The 20891-nt window shown below is 37.1% G+C and overlaps 1 protein-coding gene and 1 pseudogene across 1 annotated transcript; both read left to right on the top strand.

The window, feature by feature from the left end:
• Positions 1-159: 159 nt before the first annotated feature.
• Positions 160-4034, top strand: LOC143584836 (protein NEN2-like). Its single transcript, XM_077066786.1, has 6 exons — positions 160-886; positions 1883-2040; positions 2644-2690; positions 2780-2843; positions 2960-3534; positions 3608-4034. The coding sequence occupies exons 1-6, from the start codon at positions 607-609 to the stop codon at positions 3846-3848; spliced, it is 1365 nt and encodes a 454-aa protein (XP_076922901.1). The 5' UTR covers positions 160-606; the 3' UTR covers positions 3849-4034.
• A 1919-nt stretch (positions 4035-5953) lies between these two features.
• LOC143584835 (putative xyloglucan 6-xylosyltransferase 3 pseudogene) lies at positions 5954-7351 on the top strand (annotated as a pseudogene).
• Positions 7352-20891: the final 13540 nt, after the last annotated feature.

Below are 20891 nucleotides of genomic sequence, written 5' to 3'. Positions count from 1 at the left end.
CATGTCACATATGTTGTTTGAACCCTAGTAGATCCCTTTGCCTCACACTTATCCTCACTAGTATATATTTACTAACTAAGCCAATAATAATCTTTGAAAACATGTTTTTTATTTTAATTTGGAAGTTTTAAGTTGTGTATGTTGATATTTTAATTTGAATTGAATACATAACAATGAGATTTGGGAAGTTATAGACTTTTGAAATTCTATATCAAAACTTTAACACACTTAAATGTGTAAAACGTTATTAAATTTGGTAAATTATAACTTTCATATAACTTAGCTGTGGTGGTTACTTCGAATCATCGTGGGCATAGTGGGTCGGTTTCTTTATGTCTTGCAAGCCTATAAATATACACATTCATCTTCATCTTCACGTAAGAATGTAACAATGAAATAACTTATAACACAAGTAACCAACTTACAAGAGGCAAAGTATCTCTGCATGATGTTTCTCATTTACACGTTATACTTTCCTTCATGAGTTCCACTTCCTCTTGTATTTATCTTTATATTCAAATTCAACTACAAAAACACACCTTATAAGTTACCAAATTAATCACAACCATCTCTTTGTCACACACTTGCAATAATAATAATATTAATATGGGTTCCCTTGTAGACCGATCCGAGATTGTTTTCTTCGACTTAGAAACCACCATCCCGACCCGAACCGGACAGCCGTATGCCATTTTGGAATTCGGGGCCATATTAATATGTCCTAAGAAGCTAACCGAACTTGACAGCTACGATACGCTTGTTAGACCACTTGATCTCTCCCTCATTACACCATCGTCGGTTAACGCCAATGGTATCACTGCTAACGACGTCGTTTCCTCCCCGACGTTCGCAGAGATTGCCGACAAGGTTTACGACGTCTTGCATGGTAAAGTTATCTTCTTTTTTGTGTTTATGGGTCATGCCCGTTTTGAAAAAAAAAGGTAAACTTTTAACATTTATGGTCAGAATGATCATTCTGGACCGTCAAACTTTGAAATTTTTTTTGTCAAAACGGTTATATGAAATTTATCTGGATGGCCATTATGACAATAAGATGGTCAAACTTTGAAATTTTTTGGTCAAAATGGCATTTGACATATCAGGATAGCTGTTTGAAATTGTTTGGGATTAGATGTCACATGATGTGACATGTATAGGTGACCCATGTTTTTGTAGTTGCCTAATGATTGGTGCTTATGACATCTTGCATGGTAAAGTTATCTTCATTTTTGTGTATTTTATTAGTCAATGGCTGTTTTGAAAAAAAAAGTCAACTTTGAAAATTATGGTCAGAACCAATGTTGTAAAATCGCTAGTTGGCCAGTGGGCCGTAGGGTGGGGATTAGTGATTAATCGATTTAATATATAATTTTTAGTCTTATATATATAAACGCATACATTTTTATATGTAATTTTCAGTTTATACATACGCAAACACATTTTGCCCGGAAGTTGGCTTAATCTCACTGAAAACCGCTGATTTTGGCCGGAAACCGCCGATTTAGGCTAGAATCTCATTAGAAAAATCCGATTAAGTCCGATTAAACTTGATTTTGGCAGGATATGACCATTGACCGATTAGCCCAAAAATAATAAGTGAAGTGGGGACTAACGATTATTAGGGGATTAATATCGGAACATATAGGATTAAACTTTGAAAATTTTTGGTTAAAGAGCTGCCTGTCAGACTTGACGGCCATTTTTTACAACAGTCTGTCAAACTTTGAAATTTTTTTGTCGAAATGGCGTCTAACCTATCCAAACAGCCGTTTGAAATAGTTTGGGATTAGATGTCAATGTTTTTTTGTTGTTGCCTAATGATTAGTTTTTGGTGAACAATGAATCTGGTTTCTAAATGTATGATGGTTTGTTTGACATGCAGGCAGAATATGGGCTGGTCATAATATACTAAGGTTTGATTGTGTGAGGTTAAAAGAGGCCTATGAGCAGATAAATAGGCCGCCTCCGGTACCGAAGGGAACCATTGATACATTGGTTTTATTGACTCAAAGGTTCGGGAGGAGTGCCGGTAACATGAAGGTGTATTTCCAAATTCCTTTTATGTAGTTTTTATTTTATCATAAATGATTAGAATCTTGATATATGATGTTTATGTATGAAAGGTTTTGTTGATAGATTTGTTTAGGATCAAATATCAGTATATCACATTAGTTGCTAACACGGCATGTAAATAATCAGGTTTTCTTTATCATTTCTAGCCCGTTTGATAAATGTGTCATGTTTTAGTTGACCTGAGTTCAAAATATTATTTAAAGTATACGTTTTATTAGGTAAAATTTAACTCATTTGTTACAACCGTTTATGACCCATTAAACCTGTTTATAACTCTTTTACAACCCTGTTTGACTCGTTTAGATAAATGGGTTACACAGGTCGTGTTAGAAGTACACAACATTTAAATGTGTCCAAAATATGGTTGATATCTTTGACACGAATAAATATATAGAAATTATCACATGGGAAATGCTCTTATACTTTTTGATCAAGATCTGATTTTTGTTCACATATCGGATATGTGCATCGTTTAATGGCTTTGTAGAAAACCTTATAATGATATGACTGTGTCAAGTGACTTATTTAGTTATTTAACTTTTCCTATGCTAATGAATTGCATGTATTCAGATGGCCACTATAGCTGCACATTTTGGGCTTGGACAGCAAAGTCATCGGTAATTTTTCGTTTTTTAAGATCAAAATTTATATAATCAAGGAAAAAAAAATTAAGACTGACTTCTGTTTCTTCAACAATTACTTACAGGAGTTTAGATGACGTTCGATTGAATTTTGAAGTCGTCAAGTGTTGTGCCACGGTTCTTTTCTTGGTAATTTCTCATTAAAGCATTCATTTTTTCATTCTTGAAGTATTAAGCATTGTCGTCTTAGCATTCGGTCAACGGGTTGGGTTGACCTGAAACACTTTTTTTAAATGTTCATGCAGGAATCAAGCCAACAAAATCCCGAAAACAATTTGCCTCCTTTGAATGCTAGTACCATTAATAATAATAACAGAAATTACTCTACAAACCAAGTTGAATCTGTTAACCCTCGACCCAGCCCGTTTCAAACGGGCCCATCTGCAGACCAAATGGAGACCGAAACCCTTCAGTCAAATGAAGCCATAATGCAAGAATCATCTACCACCACTCTATCCACCGCGTTCAGCAACAATAACGAATTCATACACCCTGACTCGGTTTCATTGCCTTCAATAACTGTAACCGTTGCTCCGTTTATTAACGGGCCCAACAAGATACGAATACTTCACGGAAACACCCCTATGCAGATCCATTGCGTTGGCTTGAAAATCCGGTTCGATTTATGCACACAGTTCGTTGATCATGTTGGAAACCCACGCCTAAGTTTTGTAGTCGATGCAAGCTCTTCAAATCTTTGTCGCATACTTGATGCGTGTGATGATATTTCTAAAAGATTTGTGGATGATGGAAACTCTCAGTGGAGACCCGTTGTAACTAGAAACCCGGGCTTTGTTAACTCGCCTACTATTAGATTGCAGTAGGTTAATTTTTTTCGACTTTTGAGTATTGCTGCTTAAACATGCTAATTTGTTAATATGTGGTTTGTGCAGTTTACCGACTATGGCGGAAGATAGTACCAGATGGAGTACTGAGATTTACTACAAGAATTTATCATCAGTTCCGTGCAGCGAACAACTTGTTTCGAATCGGTATGCTGATGTGGTACAAGTTAATTCGTTGTTTCGTCCGGGGTACTTGGTGGATGCATACTTCTCTTTAGAGTTATACAATTATCAACAAAACGTTGGCATCCGTTTAGTCGCTAAGAAGTTGATTATTCATAGTAGCTGATTATTAGCTGACGGTTGGAAGGAGTTGTTAGTTATGGCTAATATATGACTAACACTGACAGTGTTGATGTGCAATGTAGAATTTCAGTTGATTTAAAACTTATTTATCTGTGTTTCTTATTTATATTAAAATCGATATGCTTCGATACATTTATAACCTTTCACAATCTGAAACTATAAACATATATAATATGACAGGTTTTTGGTTCTATAGTTTATAACCTTTCATGAATGTTTGCTGTTGTAAGTAATAATATGTTGTGTTGTTACATCAAACTTTGAAGTCGTGTGCCCTGTTTCTTGATTACAATATTTGGTTCAGTCACATGTCAAGTGTCCTATACATAATAATGAGGAATGGTCATGGTTTGGATGTATCATAAATAAGCTTAAGAAGAAAATAACATGCACATAACTCTATTAGCAACAAATATCTAAAGTAGAATTACTTAAAATATTTCACTTGATAAAAGTTATGAGGCCTATAAACACCCTTAATAAAATTTTAAAAAACATCTTAGTTTTTTATATCACCTCCTTTATTTATCTTGTAAACCTATCTTGTAAACCACACTATTGGTGAAATTACGAATATAAAACTGCCCGAGCAAGTAGACGGAGTGAAGGAGTGAAAGATAGGGATGGTTTGCAGAAAATATATTAAAAATTATTAAAAAAAACAAATATGAGTAAAATTAATTATAATAATGTAATATAAAAAAAACAAAAAAAACGATTAAGAGGTCAAACACGTCGTGAATGACGCGTTGGGGACTAAAGGGTCATGAAAGACGTGTTTGGTAGACAAACAGGTCGTGAAAAACGCATTGAGGCTAAACATGTCGCCAAACACGTGTTTATAAATGAAGTTATGGGAACAATAATGAAATATCTCTTTATTAATATGATATTTTTATATATTTTCCAATTTAGAGAGATGGAGTGAAGGAGCAAGAGGTTGGATCTAATTGCAACGGAAAAAAAAATTCTGGTACTCAAATTGAGAAGTTTAAAAGGAAAATTCCTAAGATGTTTCATTTTAAAAGAGAGATTCCAATTATGTATCTTAAAAATCAAATTCCTTCTTTGTCCCCTTACTAACGGGTCGTCGGCTCTACGTTAGGAGTTCGAGACGACATGTTTATTAATTTGCCGTCTCCCACCATGTTAGCTCGAAACCCGTCGTCTCACCCAGTGGCGAAGCTTGGACATATACGTCGAGGGGGCCGGACTCAACACGTATAAAAAATTTCATAAACTAGAGGGGTGTGGGCTCAAACTTTCGGCCGGAAACGAGTAAATTTACATTATGTATAAAAATTTTCGACCGAAAAAAGATAAATTTACACTTCTGAGCGAAAATAACAAAGGGGCCGAACTCAAAATTTCGGCCAGAAACGAGTAAATTTACACTATTTATAAAAATTTTCAAGTGAAAAAGGATAAATTGTCACCACCGAGCGAAAAACGGAGGGGCTGGGCTCAAAATTTCAGTCGGGAACGGGCAAATTTACACTATGTATACAAATTTTTGACCGGAAAATGATAAATTTACATCACCGAACGAAAAAACGGAGGGGTAGGGGCCACCCCTGGCCCCAATTAAGCTGCGTCACTGGTCTCATATGTTTGCTCAAAACTCGTTGCTTATCCATATGTTAGCTCAAAACTTATCGTCTCCCCCATCATGTTAGCTAAAAAAAATTCTACCTTATCTTTACTAAAAACATGGATTAAAAGTATAGTTAGTTTATATTAAATTAGATTAGATTGGAGATATGAGTTTTAATTTTATGCAAAGACATTCTTAGTTTATTATTTATTAATAAATTAATAATAAGTAACAACTTGTAAAATGGCCATGGATCCTCAAACCAACTTACAACTGTCCTAGTCAAACACCAGTTAGCTTTAACAAAAGTAAACAAAACACAAAACAAAACATGACACAATACTTTTACGCCTTTATCGTACCAAACAAATCCACTCCAAAAGCTGCAAACTTATCATTTTTACCAAATCAAATCTTCACCTATATTATATACATCCACTCCCAAACATTATAAACAAACATTAAACAATAACAGTCGGTGGTACTTACTTCATCATGGAACCCAATCACCCATAAACACTCATCTCCAAACCCCCAGGTTACATAACAATAACAATAACAATGGGCAACACAACCCGAACCACCCAAACCACCCGCGGCAAACGCCACATCCACAAAACCTTAAACAACATCAAGATCACCATCCTTTGTGGCCTAGTCACAATCCTTGTCCTCCGTGGCACTATCGGCTTCGGTTCCTTGTCCTCCGACTGGAAACCCAGGCCATTATCGAAGAAACGAATCGGATCTTAGCCCAGATCCGATCCGATCAGGATCCTGAGGACGATCCTGAAGATGTTATAAATTTAAACCAAACTAGTATTATTTAAATGACACTTATACCCTTGGTGCCAAGATCTCAAATTGGGACCAAGAGAGGGGTTTATGGCTTGAACATAATCAAGATTTTCCAAATGTGGTTAACGGGAAAGCCCGAATAATGCTTGTCACCGGGTCTCCACCGAGCCCGTGTGATAATGCAATTGGTGATCATTACTTGTTGAAATCCATTAAGAATAAGATTGATTATTGTAGGATTCATGGGATTGAGATTGTGTATAATATGGCTCATTTGGATAAGGAGTTGTCGGGTTATTGGGCGAAATTGCCTTTGATTCGGAGGCTAATGTTGTCGCATCCGGAAGTCAAGTGGATTTGGTGGATGGATAGTGATGCATTGTTTACGGATATGGTGTTCGAGCTTCCGTTATCGAAGTATAATGATCATAATATGGTTATTCACGGGTACCCGGATTTGTTGTTTGATCAAAAGTCTTGGATTGCTTTGAACACCGGGAGTTTTTTGTTTCGGAATTGTCAATGGTCGCTGGATTTACTCGAAGATTGGGCGCCAATGGGGCCGAAAGGCCCCGTTCGTGAAGAAGCGGGGAAGATTTTGACGGGTAGTTTGAAAGGACGGCCTTCGTTTGAAGCCGATGATCAATCGGCTTTAATCTATTTATTGATTACGAAACCCGAGTGGATGAAGAAAGTTTTTATTGAAAACTCTTATTTTCTACACGGGTATTGGGCGGGTTTGGTGGACCGGTATGAGGAAATGATGGAGAAGTATCACCCGGGTTTGGGTGATGAGAGATGGCCGTTTGTGACGCATTTTGTCGGGTGTAAGCCGTGTGGGAGTTACGGGGATTACCCGGTTCAAAGGTGTTTGAGTAGTATGGAACGGGCGTTTAATTTTGCGGATAATCAAGTGTTGAAGTTGTACGGGTTTAGGCATCGGGGACTTTTGAGCCCGAAGATTAAACGGATTAGGAATGAGACCACGAATCCCTTGCAGTATGTAGACGAGTTTGATATTCGGCATTCGGCTCAACGGGTTAGCAAGTAGCAACTGATCAACCATTGTTGTCAAGAGGTGATAATATTTAAGGGTTTTTGAGTTTTGAACAAGTTATAGTTTAATTTGTTACCTGTATTTGATTTGGTTCAAAACATTGTAGAATTTTTTGTTACACTACTATAAAATCCTTAATATATTGTAGCTTTTGAAATTGTTTTAAAATAAAAGTGAATAGAGGGTCACTTAGTCTTCGGTTAGACATTTTATCGAACAGTTGACGGGCAAGATGTCACGGGTTGATGCGAGTCATGCCGCGGCGAGTTGACTTTGTTTTGATAATGTGATTCAAATCATGATTTTTGATTACGGGAATCTCTTTTATAATTACAAGATCGAGATCCGATCCGATACACATTTTATTTAATTGTTTGACATTATTGTTTCTATAAGTTATTAAATTTAAGTATTTAACAACCTTTATTAAAGTAACAACATAAATAAATCTATGTACTTTTTTAGAAATTGAGGCATTCATGCCGGTTTTAGGCATATGCTATGTTAGTTTGTCGTGCTACATGTCACATTCGGTGTTGGTTCTAGGTATATTGTGTCATCATGTTTCAATATGTCAACTAATTTGAGTAATTTGTTTACTGGTCGAGTCAATAAAGTTTAATGAAAATTCTAATTATATACACTTTGGGATAAAAAAATACATATAATGAGTCCCATAAATTATGTCATGATTATCCATTATTTATTGTATAATTGCGTACCTGGGGAATGAATTCGATCAATGATGCAAACCTATAATCATGATTTCAATATTACTTTCTTGAACAATTGCCTGGATTAATCTCTGAATCGTGAATCACTTTCAGATAAACCTATTTACGGGTTACACACAATTATTTATCGGATAAGACAGAGATTTATGTAGTTGGAATTGAATTTTGAAGAATCTGTGATTGTGATGAAGAACAAGAGAAAGTAACCGCCTCTTCTGTTCTTTCTATGCGATCAAGTTGGGAATCCCAGAGAATAAAACCATCGGTTTATGTAAACCGATTTCCATCTCTTATCCCACATAAGCCCAAATAATTATTTAGAAGGCCACCTATTATTATACTTAAGCCCAAGTATAGCCACATAATAAATTCAAATAACATTTAGAATTAAATTTAGCCCGCACTCCCGTGTCACCTAACTCGTTTAATCTCTATATTTTCTCGATCGACAAGTTAATCCAATAACACTAAAATAACCAACATTATTATATGTAAATATTTGATGCTCCTTGCATAGGTTCAAAAGAGTGTACATATGACACGAAACTATGAAAGTAAAAAGTAGAAGAACAAGGGCATGCCTTGCAATGAAAGTAAGAACAAACATTTGATATATACTATGTTTGTTACATTGCATTCATTATCTACAAATGCATATTATTTTTCTAAGTTAAAAAAAACACCAATCACCTTCTTAATTTCCTTTTAAAATATATCTTTCAAAGAAAATGTTGAATCCATCCATATTCATCCAATTAGTAAGCCTACATTATTATTTGTAAGTGTTTGATTTTTTCATCCAGCATTTGAGTATTTGACCATCAAATATCCAATATGTATGTTATCTAATACTTTATGAGTGTCAATTTGCATCTGTTGAATTTGATTACAAAATCAACCTTTGGTTTTGTACATTTTCTTATAGGCATTTTTGAATATATTATACATATTCGTTTTCAGCCATCTTTGGTTCATTCGAAGGTATGAATCGCCCGTTCTTGGTGCGTCATTACGGTGTCCAAAATCCAAATAAAGCTTAATGCTTCAGATTGGGGCTAAATGAGATCCGGCCCATTAAGCCCAATGTAGCCCACATCCTTGTATCCCAATGGCCCACTCCATATTCAAACAAGGCGCATTGAATAAATGGTTGATATTCTTTCTTTTAGTAAAAGTCGACTTGCAATGATTGAACTTTAAACTACTTTATTTCTGTTTTTTTTAACGGCTAACAAACACAAAATTGCTTAGATACTTCGTATAAATAACCTAATGGCTTTCTAACCATTATTTTACATTGTAAATGACAAACTACTTTACTTCTAAACACTTTCAAGAAATTATAACAAATCGCAGTTTTTTCTAAACCATCACAAATAACGGGTAAAATATCTTGGTCGTCATAAATTAATAATAAACCATACATCACTTACGTTGTCACCTATCTCTTTATGTAACATATACAACTTAATTATATCAATGACTTTAACATCACTTATAGATACGGTAGAAGTTACTTAACATACCAATCTTTTATCCTTTATACAAAGTTATAATAGCATGGGTGGGTTCATTACTTCATAATTTAACATGTCTTCAAGTGGTGTATCTATCTGTAACCGGTCCTTGATTGAAATTGTTTTGTAATATTACGTTATATTTGGATTTTAGTCATTATATGCATGTGATAATTGTTGCTTTGTACTCATACATGATTACTTTCTTGATTTGAAGTTTTGGAGAATTGACGTGTGTATGTTTGGGTTGTAAATGAGCCAAGCTAGTTTCAGGGTTGGCCCAACTATTTTGGTGGCATAAAGCGAACAAAAAATCTGAGGCCTTTAAAAAGAATAAAATATCTGGGTTCAAAATTTCAAATTTTTATTCAGATCATTCTTTTTACATTTAATTAAATGAATAAGTTAAATATACAATCAAAATAGTTTAATGTCTAATTAGACACTATATATTATAACATAGGCTGGTTAATGACAATACTAGATTTGCTTTTAAAAGAAACCAACAAAAAGCGAACGTGTTGAAAATACGATACGAAAATAACTTAATTGGAAGATAATACAACATACTTTTTTTCCCTTACTTTGTAATATTAACGGGCTGGCCCTGCCTAACTCGTAAGCTACTTGATATCGACTTGTTAAAAGATTGAATTGAGACGAGCTTTGCTTGATGTCGAGCCACAAATGAGGGTGTTTAATAAATGGAAAATAGTATAATAAACAACATACTTTTTTTTTTCTCATAAAAGTCCATAAACAACTTTTTACACAGTCTCTGTTTACACCCCTAGTATTTTGTATTGGGCTCGGTTCGACTATGTCGTCATGTAACTCTTGATTACCACTATATCTTTTAGTCTTTTCTTTCGTTTCGATTTACAAAAACAACCCACACCAACACATAGTCTAACCTTATAAATTATACAATCACCACCACAACATACGGGTAAACTTTCTTTATTGAATACCGTTAAGTAAATGTTATAATACGTAAATGTTAAATATTTTTGACATGAGAAAAATTAGAAATCATGAAGTAAAATAATTGAATGTTTTTACTTAAGTTTATAATTAGTAATTAATGCAAAACTTGACATGGTAGTTGAGCAACAAAAACAATTTTTTTTTGGTGCTGTTAAACGTACCCCATACTTCATTTTTACTAAATATACTTTCCATGAACTTATTACATAAATTACAATTAGCTCTTAACATTATTTATATACATATTAGTCCCTACAACATTACTTTCATTTGATAACCTCCACTACATATATCAAATTAAAAACTATCAAGTATTACTATTAATTTATTTTTTTAATATTAATATTTTTAATATTAATATTATAAATATTTATAATATATTTTTTAAATTTTAATAGTATATGTATTATAATATCCTTATTTTACCACTTTATCTTTTACAAAATAAACCAAAAACCCAAAACCCGAAACCTGAAACCCTAAAACCTAAACCCTAAACCCGAAACCGAACCCTAAACCCTAAACCCGAACCTTAAACCCGAAACCGAACCCTAAACCCTAAAACCGAAACCCTAAACCGAACCCTAAACCCTAAAACCGAAACCCAAAACCCTAAACTCGAAATCATAAAAAGAAAACGCAACTTGTAAAAAAAATAATATTAAATTCTTACTTTTGTGCTAATTTGGTAATCATATGATTTCAATAGTTAATATGAAAGTTGGTTTTTCCAACGCGGGGGGGGAGGGTATGACAAGCAACCAGGGGGGTACATTTAGCCTAACCTTTTTTTTCCATTTGACCTAGAGTTATTCCTAATCACTTACTAAAAATATAAAATGGTATAATTAATTGTTAGTTTTATGCTTATAGTGAAGAGTTATTTATTCTAAAATACAATTTACCTTCATGCTTTTTATCCCCCCATAGTTTATAAAACTTATTCTTTTCATCATTATATAATATTTATAATTATAATTTATTTGTTATCAGAATTTTCATGTTTTGATATTTGGATATTTATTAGCTTAGAGAAACCAATCCAAATTGACAAAATTTAACAATAATGTACACTTTAACATCTTATAAACAATATCCAATTCAACTCAAACCACCTATTTACCTTTCTTTAGGCTCACCTATCATTGTCAAACCAAAGATACTGAATTCATATGTATTCAAACCGATTAGCCCAAAACCAGAGTCAACGAACACTCATCTTGTTAAAATTCGGTTTTTCAGCACAAAACCGAAAACGAATTCAAATTCACTTTTGATCACTTTGAACTAAGCTCAGTCAAGTTTTTTATTTAACTAAAACCGAGAAACCCGAAACTTAACCCATAAACACCCATATGTTTAACTTGTAATGATTGAAAGGTGAGACCCCTAACATGAGTCCATTCTACTCCACCCAAACCTATAACAAAAGCCCCACATCAACCTCTTTGCATCACCAAGCAACCCACATGACATTTCAACTTTTTATCTCTTTCAATATAATAATAATACTCCTACTCTTGTTTTATTATTAAAGATTTAAACCCCTTATTATTCAAAACTATTGCAACTAATAATATCATATATTTTATATCAAAAATTAGAATTTAAGCATGATAAAATTAAGCCTAAACAACTCCATGTATATTGTTAGTTAGCTTTTAGTTGGTTACCCATCCATTCATCTAATGCACCAAACACCCTCCATATCATATTATCATCAAATCCACTCTTTCTCACTTCCATCTTCTCACCGGAATTCAATTCCAATTCCAATGGAATCCACCATTCCAATCATCAGAACATCAATCCACACATTCCTCAATCACTACAATTACTTCACTTTTGCTGCCATTTTAGCCCTCCCATTTTCCACTTCCATCCTCATCTCCAATTCCCTCCTCCCTGATTCCCTTTCCGTCCACACCCGACTCCGGTCTCTCTTCGACGCAGCCGGATTCCCCCCGGAATCGGAATTCTTTTCCATTCTCAACCTCAAACTCTCCCAAACCATTTCCTCTTCCATTCTAGTCCTACCCTTTTCATTATCCTTTCTATTATTAGCTAAAGCAACCATAATCCAATTCCAATTCCAATTCCACCGGAATTCAATTCCATCCATCTCCGGAATCTTCAATTCCATCCTCAAAACACAAATTTGCAACACCTTAATAATAATCTCAGCAAATGCTACTTCCTTTTGGGTTCTTTTTATAGCTTTCAACTGTCTACAAAACCTTCACATGATTAACAACATCCACTCTATTATCTTCACTCTATTCGGCGGAATCGTGTATTCCATAGTTATAACAAATGCATTGATCACATGCAACTTGGCTCTAATTCTCTCCGGAATGGAAATGAGTGGTGGGTTCATCTCATTTCTCAAAGCTTGTGTCATGATCAGAGGGAGAACATCAATCGCGCTAGCGATATCACTTCTGGTTAACATTGCGTTGGCCGGAATTGAATTCCTGTTCCAGTTCCGGGTGATCAAACCCTTTTCCAATTCCGGAGTTGATAAACCAAGTTCGAGCATGGTATTTGAAGGACTATTCATTGCTTATTTGTACTCTATTCTCATCATTATTGACGTCGTAATCGGGTGTGAGTTCCTCAAGAAGTGTAAGATTGTTTATGATCAGAATAATATTGGTGATGAAGAATCATGCAGGATTAAAGAAGATGTTGTATTGGTAAAGTGTTTGGAAAAAAATATGTTTTGATTTATTTTTATTTTTTTTGTTATTATTATTTTTTTTGTTTTTGATTTTGGAATTGGATTGAAATCGCAGGGTGAGAATGAGTTGATGAACTCTCCTCTGGATTAGATTCATGTAGTAAATAGTTGCTAGACTGAATATAATACAATGTACACTTCGATTCATCGATTTCGGTATTATAATGTTCGAAAGAATTCATCGATATCTAACTACTCGTGTATATTTGTTATCAGTAACTATACATCACTACTATATGTACGTTGCACGATTTGAACCCTCAATCTTCATAATAGACCTTTACCGTCACACCATGTCCCTTAGAGAAGTAACTTAAAAGTGAATACGTTAGGCTTACTAAATACATTTTGACTGATTGAATTTGGTGTTATAACTTATAATGTTTGAAACAATTCTTCTATATCTATTTACTCGTGTATATTTGTTGTACCCAAGATCTATGAGTATAGTTTTTAAAATACTTAATTTTATTGTTGATTATCAGCGTAAGTTTTTGTCTTTTGCCTTCTATTCCAATTTAAAATTTTGATTTTATAATTTAATATTTACATATCAAATAACATTTCAGAATGAGTATATAATTTTGTTTGAAAAACAATGCTATGAGGACTAATTAATTTTTTTTACTAGATTTGTAATAATCTATTTTCGGTAGCTTTTAGTGCATTCGATTTTTGGTTCTTTTGGTTTGTAGTAAATTATTGATTCGTATCTTTATTGTCATAAATATAGTGTTTTCTAAAAGCCTAATCCAGAAAAAAGAAATATATTATACTTGAATAAAGTATTAAAGTGAATTTTTTTTTTGGCAATGGAACTTCGTACCTAAATTTAAAACAACATTAAAATCAGGTATGTTCAACGGTTGACTAATGAATTGGGTAAAAAAGTTAGTTGGGCGTAACTTAGAAAACAAGCACTAATAATTAGGTCACTATCCAAAAAACCATGTTTACCTGATTATTATTATTATTATTATTATTATTATTATTATTATTATTATTATTATTATTATTATTGTCGTCGTCGTTATTTTTTTATATTAATTCGTATAGAAAGTAGTTATGACTTTTATTCGTATAATCCTGTATTTTAAACACAAGTAAACAACCACACAATGTTGGTTTATTTTATTTTTTATTTTTGTTTTTTGTTTTGATTGAGAGATTACAACATAACATAAATTAATTAAGTGCTTATCATAATTTATATCATATGGTAGGTGGATAGGAAATACTTGGATAAGGGTACGGATGAGCTCGGTATCAGACCAATACCAAACTCGTATTTCTTAAAATCTTGGTACATAAAAATTACGTAAATACCAGTATCCATGGTACTGATTCTTATTTTCTTAACAACTTGATACCGGTACCAAAATGTTTGTTTCTCTACCGGTTTAATACAAGTACCCCGTACTATATGCTCATCCCTAGATAAGGGTGGGCAAAAAACCATGCACAAATTGGTACTATAATGAACTTTGTACGCGGTTAATAGTTTGGGTTTTAGTTCATTGAATTGAGTTTGGCTCGTTTAATTCAAGAGAGCTATTTTCAAACTTTATGTTCAAAGCTTGAGCTCAGCTCATTAATAAAATTTTTAGCTTGAGGTCGGCCCATTATTGTATCAAATATTTAATTGTGGTACACAATTATTGATATGCTTTTGTAATTATAATTTTGTACGTATAATATATATACATATGTTGGAGTTACTTCATTATAGCTTTATATATAATAATAACTAGTGTATTGATATAAAAGAGAGTCTTAGAAAGTAAACCTTTTATTCAAACTTGCTTAAGTACGGCTTATTTCAACCTTTTTATGAGACGATATTCACTAGCTCACGAGTGGTTTACCTTATTTACACCTCAACAGAAGAGAATAAACTTAAAACGTATAAACAAATATTATGTCAGGATGATTAAAAAAAAGCATTAAATATGATTGATAATAAAAGAAGTTTGAGTATTTAGATTATCTATTTAAAAAGAGTAAATAGAAAATGAAATGAACTTAAAGTGTACATGAACTCTACTACCTTGGTCATATCAAAGTTAATTAAAATTTGTGTTTTTTCATTGGGACTTTGGGAGGTCATGAGTTCGATCCTTATAAGTGTATAAATATGAGTAAGAGGATTCAAACTCGGATAAGGTGATCCTGTCGAACATGGCCGGCCTGGACACCATCCTAGGCTTGGCGATCGTTTAGGGCACTATTTCGATGGACACAAAATTTTTAAAATTATATACAAGTATATTAGTTTTTTTCGTACATTAACAAGTGCAATTTTGTCTAAGGGTTGTGAAATAATGAGAAAAAGAGAAGGGAAAAAGAAATATTGCATAAAATTATTCCGGCGAAAATAGAGTTGCACTTGTAGCGGGATGGACCTTTTGGTTTAGAGGTGATGATAATTAAATTAATATTTTACTATATATACCTTTTATTTTCTTCCGTCCACTTTTTCTCCTATGTTTTTCAAAATGACTTTCCATTTTTTTTCTTTTTATAAATAATACAAACAAGCTTTTATAAATATAAAGTCATGAATCATTCTATTATTTGTTATCGTTAACTTGTTACTTGAAGAGGTATGTACCCGCCTTAACATCGAGCGAGGCGGGTCAACCCACAAGATATAGACAAGAGGCTTGAAATCAAGATATCATGAAGGCACAAAGCCAAAACCTATGCGCATGGCGCATATCACATATGCTCACGCACCATATATGCTCACGCATATCACATCTGCGCGTAGCGCATCTGCGCGTGGCGCATATCACATGCTCACGCATATCACATCTGCGCGTGGCGCATGTTACATATGCTGCTCAATGATGGGAATGGGAGTATTCAAATACTTCTCCCCCACCTCGGCCATGTCCGCGCAGACAACGTCGAGCTGATAAGGGTAGTCGGATGGGTTCTTCTTCAGCATGCTATATTCACAGCCATCCTTAAACCCTTCAGCTCGACCCACCAAGCACGAGGCAGCGTTGCAATCCATCACAAGGGTCTGAAACTCGTCTGAGTATTTCATCGCATAAGCGCAACGAGTCATACCCTGTGAGACTAGCCATTGGCGATCCTGCGCGAGGGAAGAAACAGACATCTCAAGAGCAGGAATCTGAGAGTTTAACAACTCAACAGTTTCCTTGGTCTGTTTCAGCTCCTCTCTGTCGGACGCTGCTGTCGCCAAGGCCTTTTTCCTTTCCGCTCGCGCAGCATCGAGCGCTTCTTGGCTAGACGCTGCCGTCGCCAGGGCTTCATCCTTCTCTGCCCGCGCGGCCTCAAGCTCCTTCTTCAGGCGCGCGACCTCACTCTCTAATGAAGATTTGTCAGTGATAGACTGCACAAGCGCTTGGTCACGCGCCTCTGCATCCAGCTCCAAGTCGCGCACATCGCCGCGCATACTTGGCCGCGTCCGCCTCTGCTGCCTGCAGCTTCTCCCGCGCAGCCTGCAGCTCATGCCCGCGCTTCACGAAGGCAGCGTTGGCACTTGCTCGGTTCTCGCTGAGTTCTGCTTGGAGTTTCTCAGCTCTCTCTCGAGCGTCAGAAAGATTCCAAGCAGATACCTTAGCCTCTTGCTTGGCCTCCGCAAGAGCATCACGCACCTTTACATAATCATAGCGAAGCTCTTGGGAGGCAGCAAAGAACGCTGACCCAGCGAAAAGATGGTCGTTGAGCAAGTCCACGCGGGCGCGCTCCTCCTGAAACCTCCTTTCAGCTGGAGGCACGGAGTGAGCCCAGAAGTCTTCACACACCCCCATGGACTGAAATGAGCTATCCTCAGTAATATTCCATCTCGGGCGGTATATGTGATCGGCTTCCTGCAAACACAAAGCAACGTTCTAGTCATCTAAACACTAATATGGAAGTCCGCGCTGTGGAGCAAAACGAACTTATACCTGCGGGGAGCAAGCAGAAAAGTCAGCGCCAGCCCCATGAGAAGACTGCGCCACGAAATCTCGTGGCGCTACAGGGCTTGCGCGGCCGCCATTCGGAGTCTTCTAAATGGACCTCCTCATCTTCCTCTGTAACAGGCATTTTCTCCTGCGACCTGGAAAAATCAAAACCAGTCTCGCGAGGAGGGGTGCGCGCAGGAGAAGGTGAGGGAGGTCTCGACGCCGCGAGATCAGCGCGTAAAACAGCCTCCTGCTCCTTAGTAATCCCAATGAGGGGAGATTCAGTGCTTGCAAGAGCAGGAGCTGAGGTTGATCCACCAAGGTCGCCGGCTCTACAAACATTTGAGTGAGCAAAGATTCATTAATAACTCTATCGGAATCACGCTCATAAAACCATAAAGTATAAACAAAGTATACCTATTGAAGAGGAAACAGCAGGCGCAGCGCCGCTTCCCTTTTCCGCCGCGCGAAGAGAGGAGGTGGCGGCACCATACCTCGTGTGGACAGGAGGACTGCCCACACCTTGAGGCAAAGAAGACAAGGAAACCTTGGAGGTAAACCCCTTGGTTTTCTTAAGTCCCCTCGCCTGAGTAGGAGGATCCTGAGCAACAGGGGCATCATTTTTCTTCTGTTTTTTACTGGCCCCTGCGCCAGTTTTCCCTTTAGCTTTACGCTTGAGTTGTGGCACCTCAACTTCCTCCTCCACCTCTTCTTCCGCGAGCTCCAGCTCATAGTTCTCGAGCGCATCTAAAATACGTGCAACAGAATTGTTAACCAAATTTGGTATTCTAAAGGCATAAGTATAAGTATAAAGGCCTACCAGGCGCATCGCTGTCAAAGCAAAATCCCAAATCAACAGGGATGAACATATCAGCGAAGCGATCGGGGAAGCCAACTTCCCCAGCGCCCAGCGCGACAGAGCCACCCTCCATATGCTCATCATAGGCGGCGTGGACGTACTCCTTGCTTACTGCATAAAACAAGACAAATGATATCAGCAAAACGAATTATATTCGCGCAGAAATAATGCAATGAGCTAATAACTCACATAATCCATCAACTTGGATAACAGGCTCAGTCGCGCTGTCGGCCCACCTCCTGCTCATGCCAACCCCCACCAGCGCCTCCTCGCAAATATTCTTGGCGGGGGATGGTTCAGCAGTTAACTTATTAACCCATGCGCCAGTTGGGTTCTTAAGAACATTCACATCCGCGGGCGCAGAAGTGATCGCGCGCATGGTCATGCGGATGGGAATCACACCAGCCTTAATATAGAAAAATTTCTCAGACCAGTCATGAAGGCTCTTGAAGGAAACAGTGCAGCACTTGACCTTCTGACTGCGAGGAAAGAATGAGAACTAAGAATCTTTGATTTTTGGCTTATAAAAAAATTGAAAGCGCCGAGGGGTTGGCTCCTCGCGCTGAGCTTTGCACATGAACTCAAAATGAGTCATGCGCACAAGTCCAAAAGGATGGACTTGGGATATTTGAATCCCATGAAATTTAAGCAGCGCACCCATAAACCTTGTCATCGGGAGACGAAGGTTGCAGTGAGTGAAAAAATGGCAGTGTAAGGAGATATAGCCGGTGGGCGGATCTGCCGCCGTTTGCCCGGCCGCCGGGAGCACACAGCCGTACTCAGGGAGAAAACCCTGAGAGGCGATGAGACTGTCGAAATCAGACTGTCTCAACTTGCAGGGAATCTCATCCCACCTCTTCACTGTCTTGCCCTTCCCCACCTCCTCCGACGAGGCCTCAGCAGCCCGTTTTCCCTTGCCGGTCTTCTTCAAAGTGGACATGACTAATGATTTTACACGGCGTCTGCTGGGGGAGATTGTGGCGTCTGGGTTATCAGACATACAACTGTGAATCAAACAGAGGTTACTTCAAGAACGGAAATCTGGAAGCAAAAGACAAGCTCTTAATCGGAATAAAAATGGAAGGAAAGAAAAAGCTCTGAAATAACAATGAAGATGAAGAATAATAACTCAAAAGGCTTGCTTTTATAGGCCCAGGAGAGAGAGAAACAGGTACTGATCAGAGTTCACGCGCCCCCACTCGCAGGTGCAGGCCAACGCGAGCACGACACGTGTTCCTGACACTGTGTGAGGGGACATAAAAGGGAACGAAACAGGTACTGATCAGAGTTCACGCGCCCGCACTCGCAGGTGCAGGCCAACGCGAGCGCGACACGTGTTCCTGACACTGTGTGAGGGGATATGAAAGGCAACTGTAGCACCTCGAGCACACGAAAAGTCTGACACATGTCTCCATCTCTGACGCATGTCAGCACCAACCAACCACGTACATGGACGATTCATTTTAACCAAAAGAATAGAATTTCGCGCAACGATGAGAAATAAAAAAGGAAAAGACAAACCTTATTAAAATAGAACTATTAAGTCTAATATCTATCTTACCTCGCTCGCGCGAGACAAGACACACATTAGACTGGGGGGGATTGAAGAGGTATGTACCCGCCTTAACATCGAGCGGGGCGGGTCAACCCACAAGATATAGACAAGAGGCTTGAAATCAAGATATCATGAAGGCACAAAGCCAAAACCTATGCGCATGGCGCATATCACATATGCTCACGCACCATATATGCTCACGCATATCACATCTGCGCGTGGCGCATCTCCGCGTGGCGCATATCACATGCTCACGCATATCACATCTGCGCGTGACGCATCTGCGCGTGGCGCATATTACATATGCTGGCGCATATCACATCTGCGCATGAAACATCTGCGCGTGAGAATAAAGAGAAGACCTTGCACATCCTCAGGATAGGCGCATATCACACGTGCACATAATCAACCTCGTCCTTATCCAAATCAGGATAAGGACAACCTTGATTGTGCTCGTCAGACAACCTTCCAGAAGGTATCCTTTAAGGAATAAGAATATGCTGATGTTGACAGCAGCCAATGAAAGGTGGACAACTCAGCAAAACCCATGTGCTACCACGTGATTGCACATGGGTCAGAGAATAATCAATGAAAAAGCACCAGGTGTCCTAAGGACACGTGGCGCAAAGCAACAGGAGGAGGCCAAAAAGGCCCTAATGGGATCTGAGCCCAATCATTGGAAACCCTAACACTATAAATACCACACCACCTCCACAAGGGGAGGTAAGGAAGAAAATACATTCCAATTCCTTACTCACTCTCATATTATTATTATCTTCTCCTACAATCTCTTATTCTCACACCGGAGGGTTACCCCAAAGAGGACCCCTCTGTCCCTTTCTGAGGGGTAAGTTCACGGTGCTGCTCGTTTTGTAGGTGGAAGAACTCATACTCCGGAGAACCATCGGTGAAATAGCATACTCATACCCGAGGAAAGTTGATCGTCTACCAGTGAGCCGATCCACGTTTCTTCATTACTTTTAAAAAAATCAATATTTTATTTTTAGTTTTATTTGTGTTGTTGTGTACGTTATTAATAACTTTATTTTGTTTATTATTATTATTATAATTATTACCGATCTTTAAAAAAAATTATATAACGTTTATTTTTTGTACTTGTTTTGGGCACTCGAAATCTTGAAGACGGCCCTAATATCAAACTAGTAGTAAACGGGTGAGCAATTGCTAATAAAAATCAAAATAAAAAATTAAAGCGATTAAACGTGCATGGTGACCACAATGTGTGTGTTGATAGTTGCAAGTCGTTT

Source organism: Bidens hawaiensis, unplaced genomic scaffold (genome assembly GCF_021521415.1).
Source record: "Bidens hawaiensis isolate Kalapana, Puna unplaced genomic scaffold, B.hawaiensis_p1.1 tig00033472_1, whole genome shotgun sequence".
In the NCBI taxonomy this organism is placed as follows: domain Eukaryota; kingdom Viridiplantae; phylum Streptophyta; class Magnoliopsida; order Asterales; family Asteraceae; genus Bidens; species Bidens hawaiensis.
This window is presented reverse-complemented; position numbering and strand designations above follow the sequence as displayed.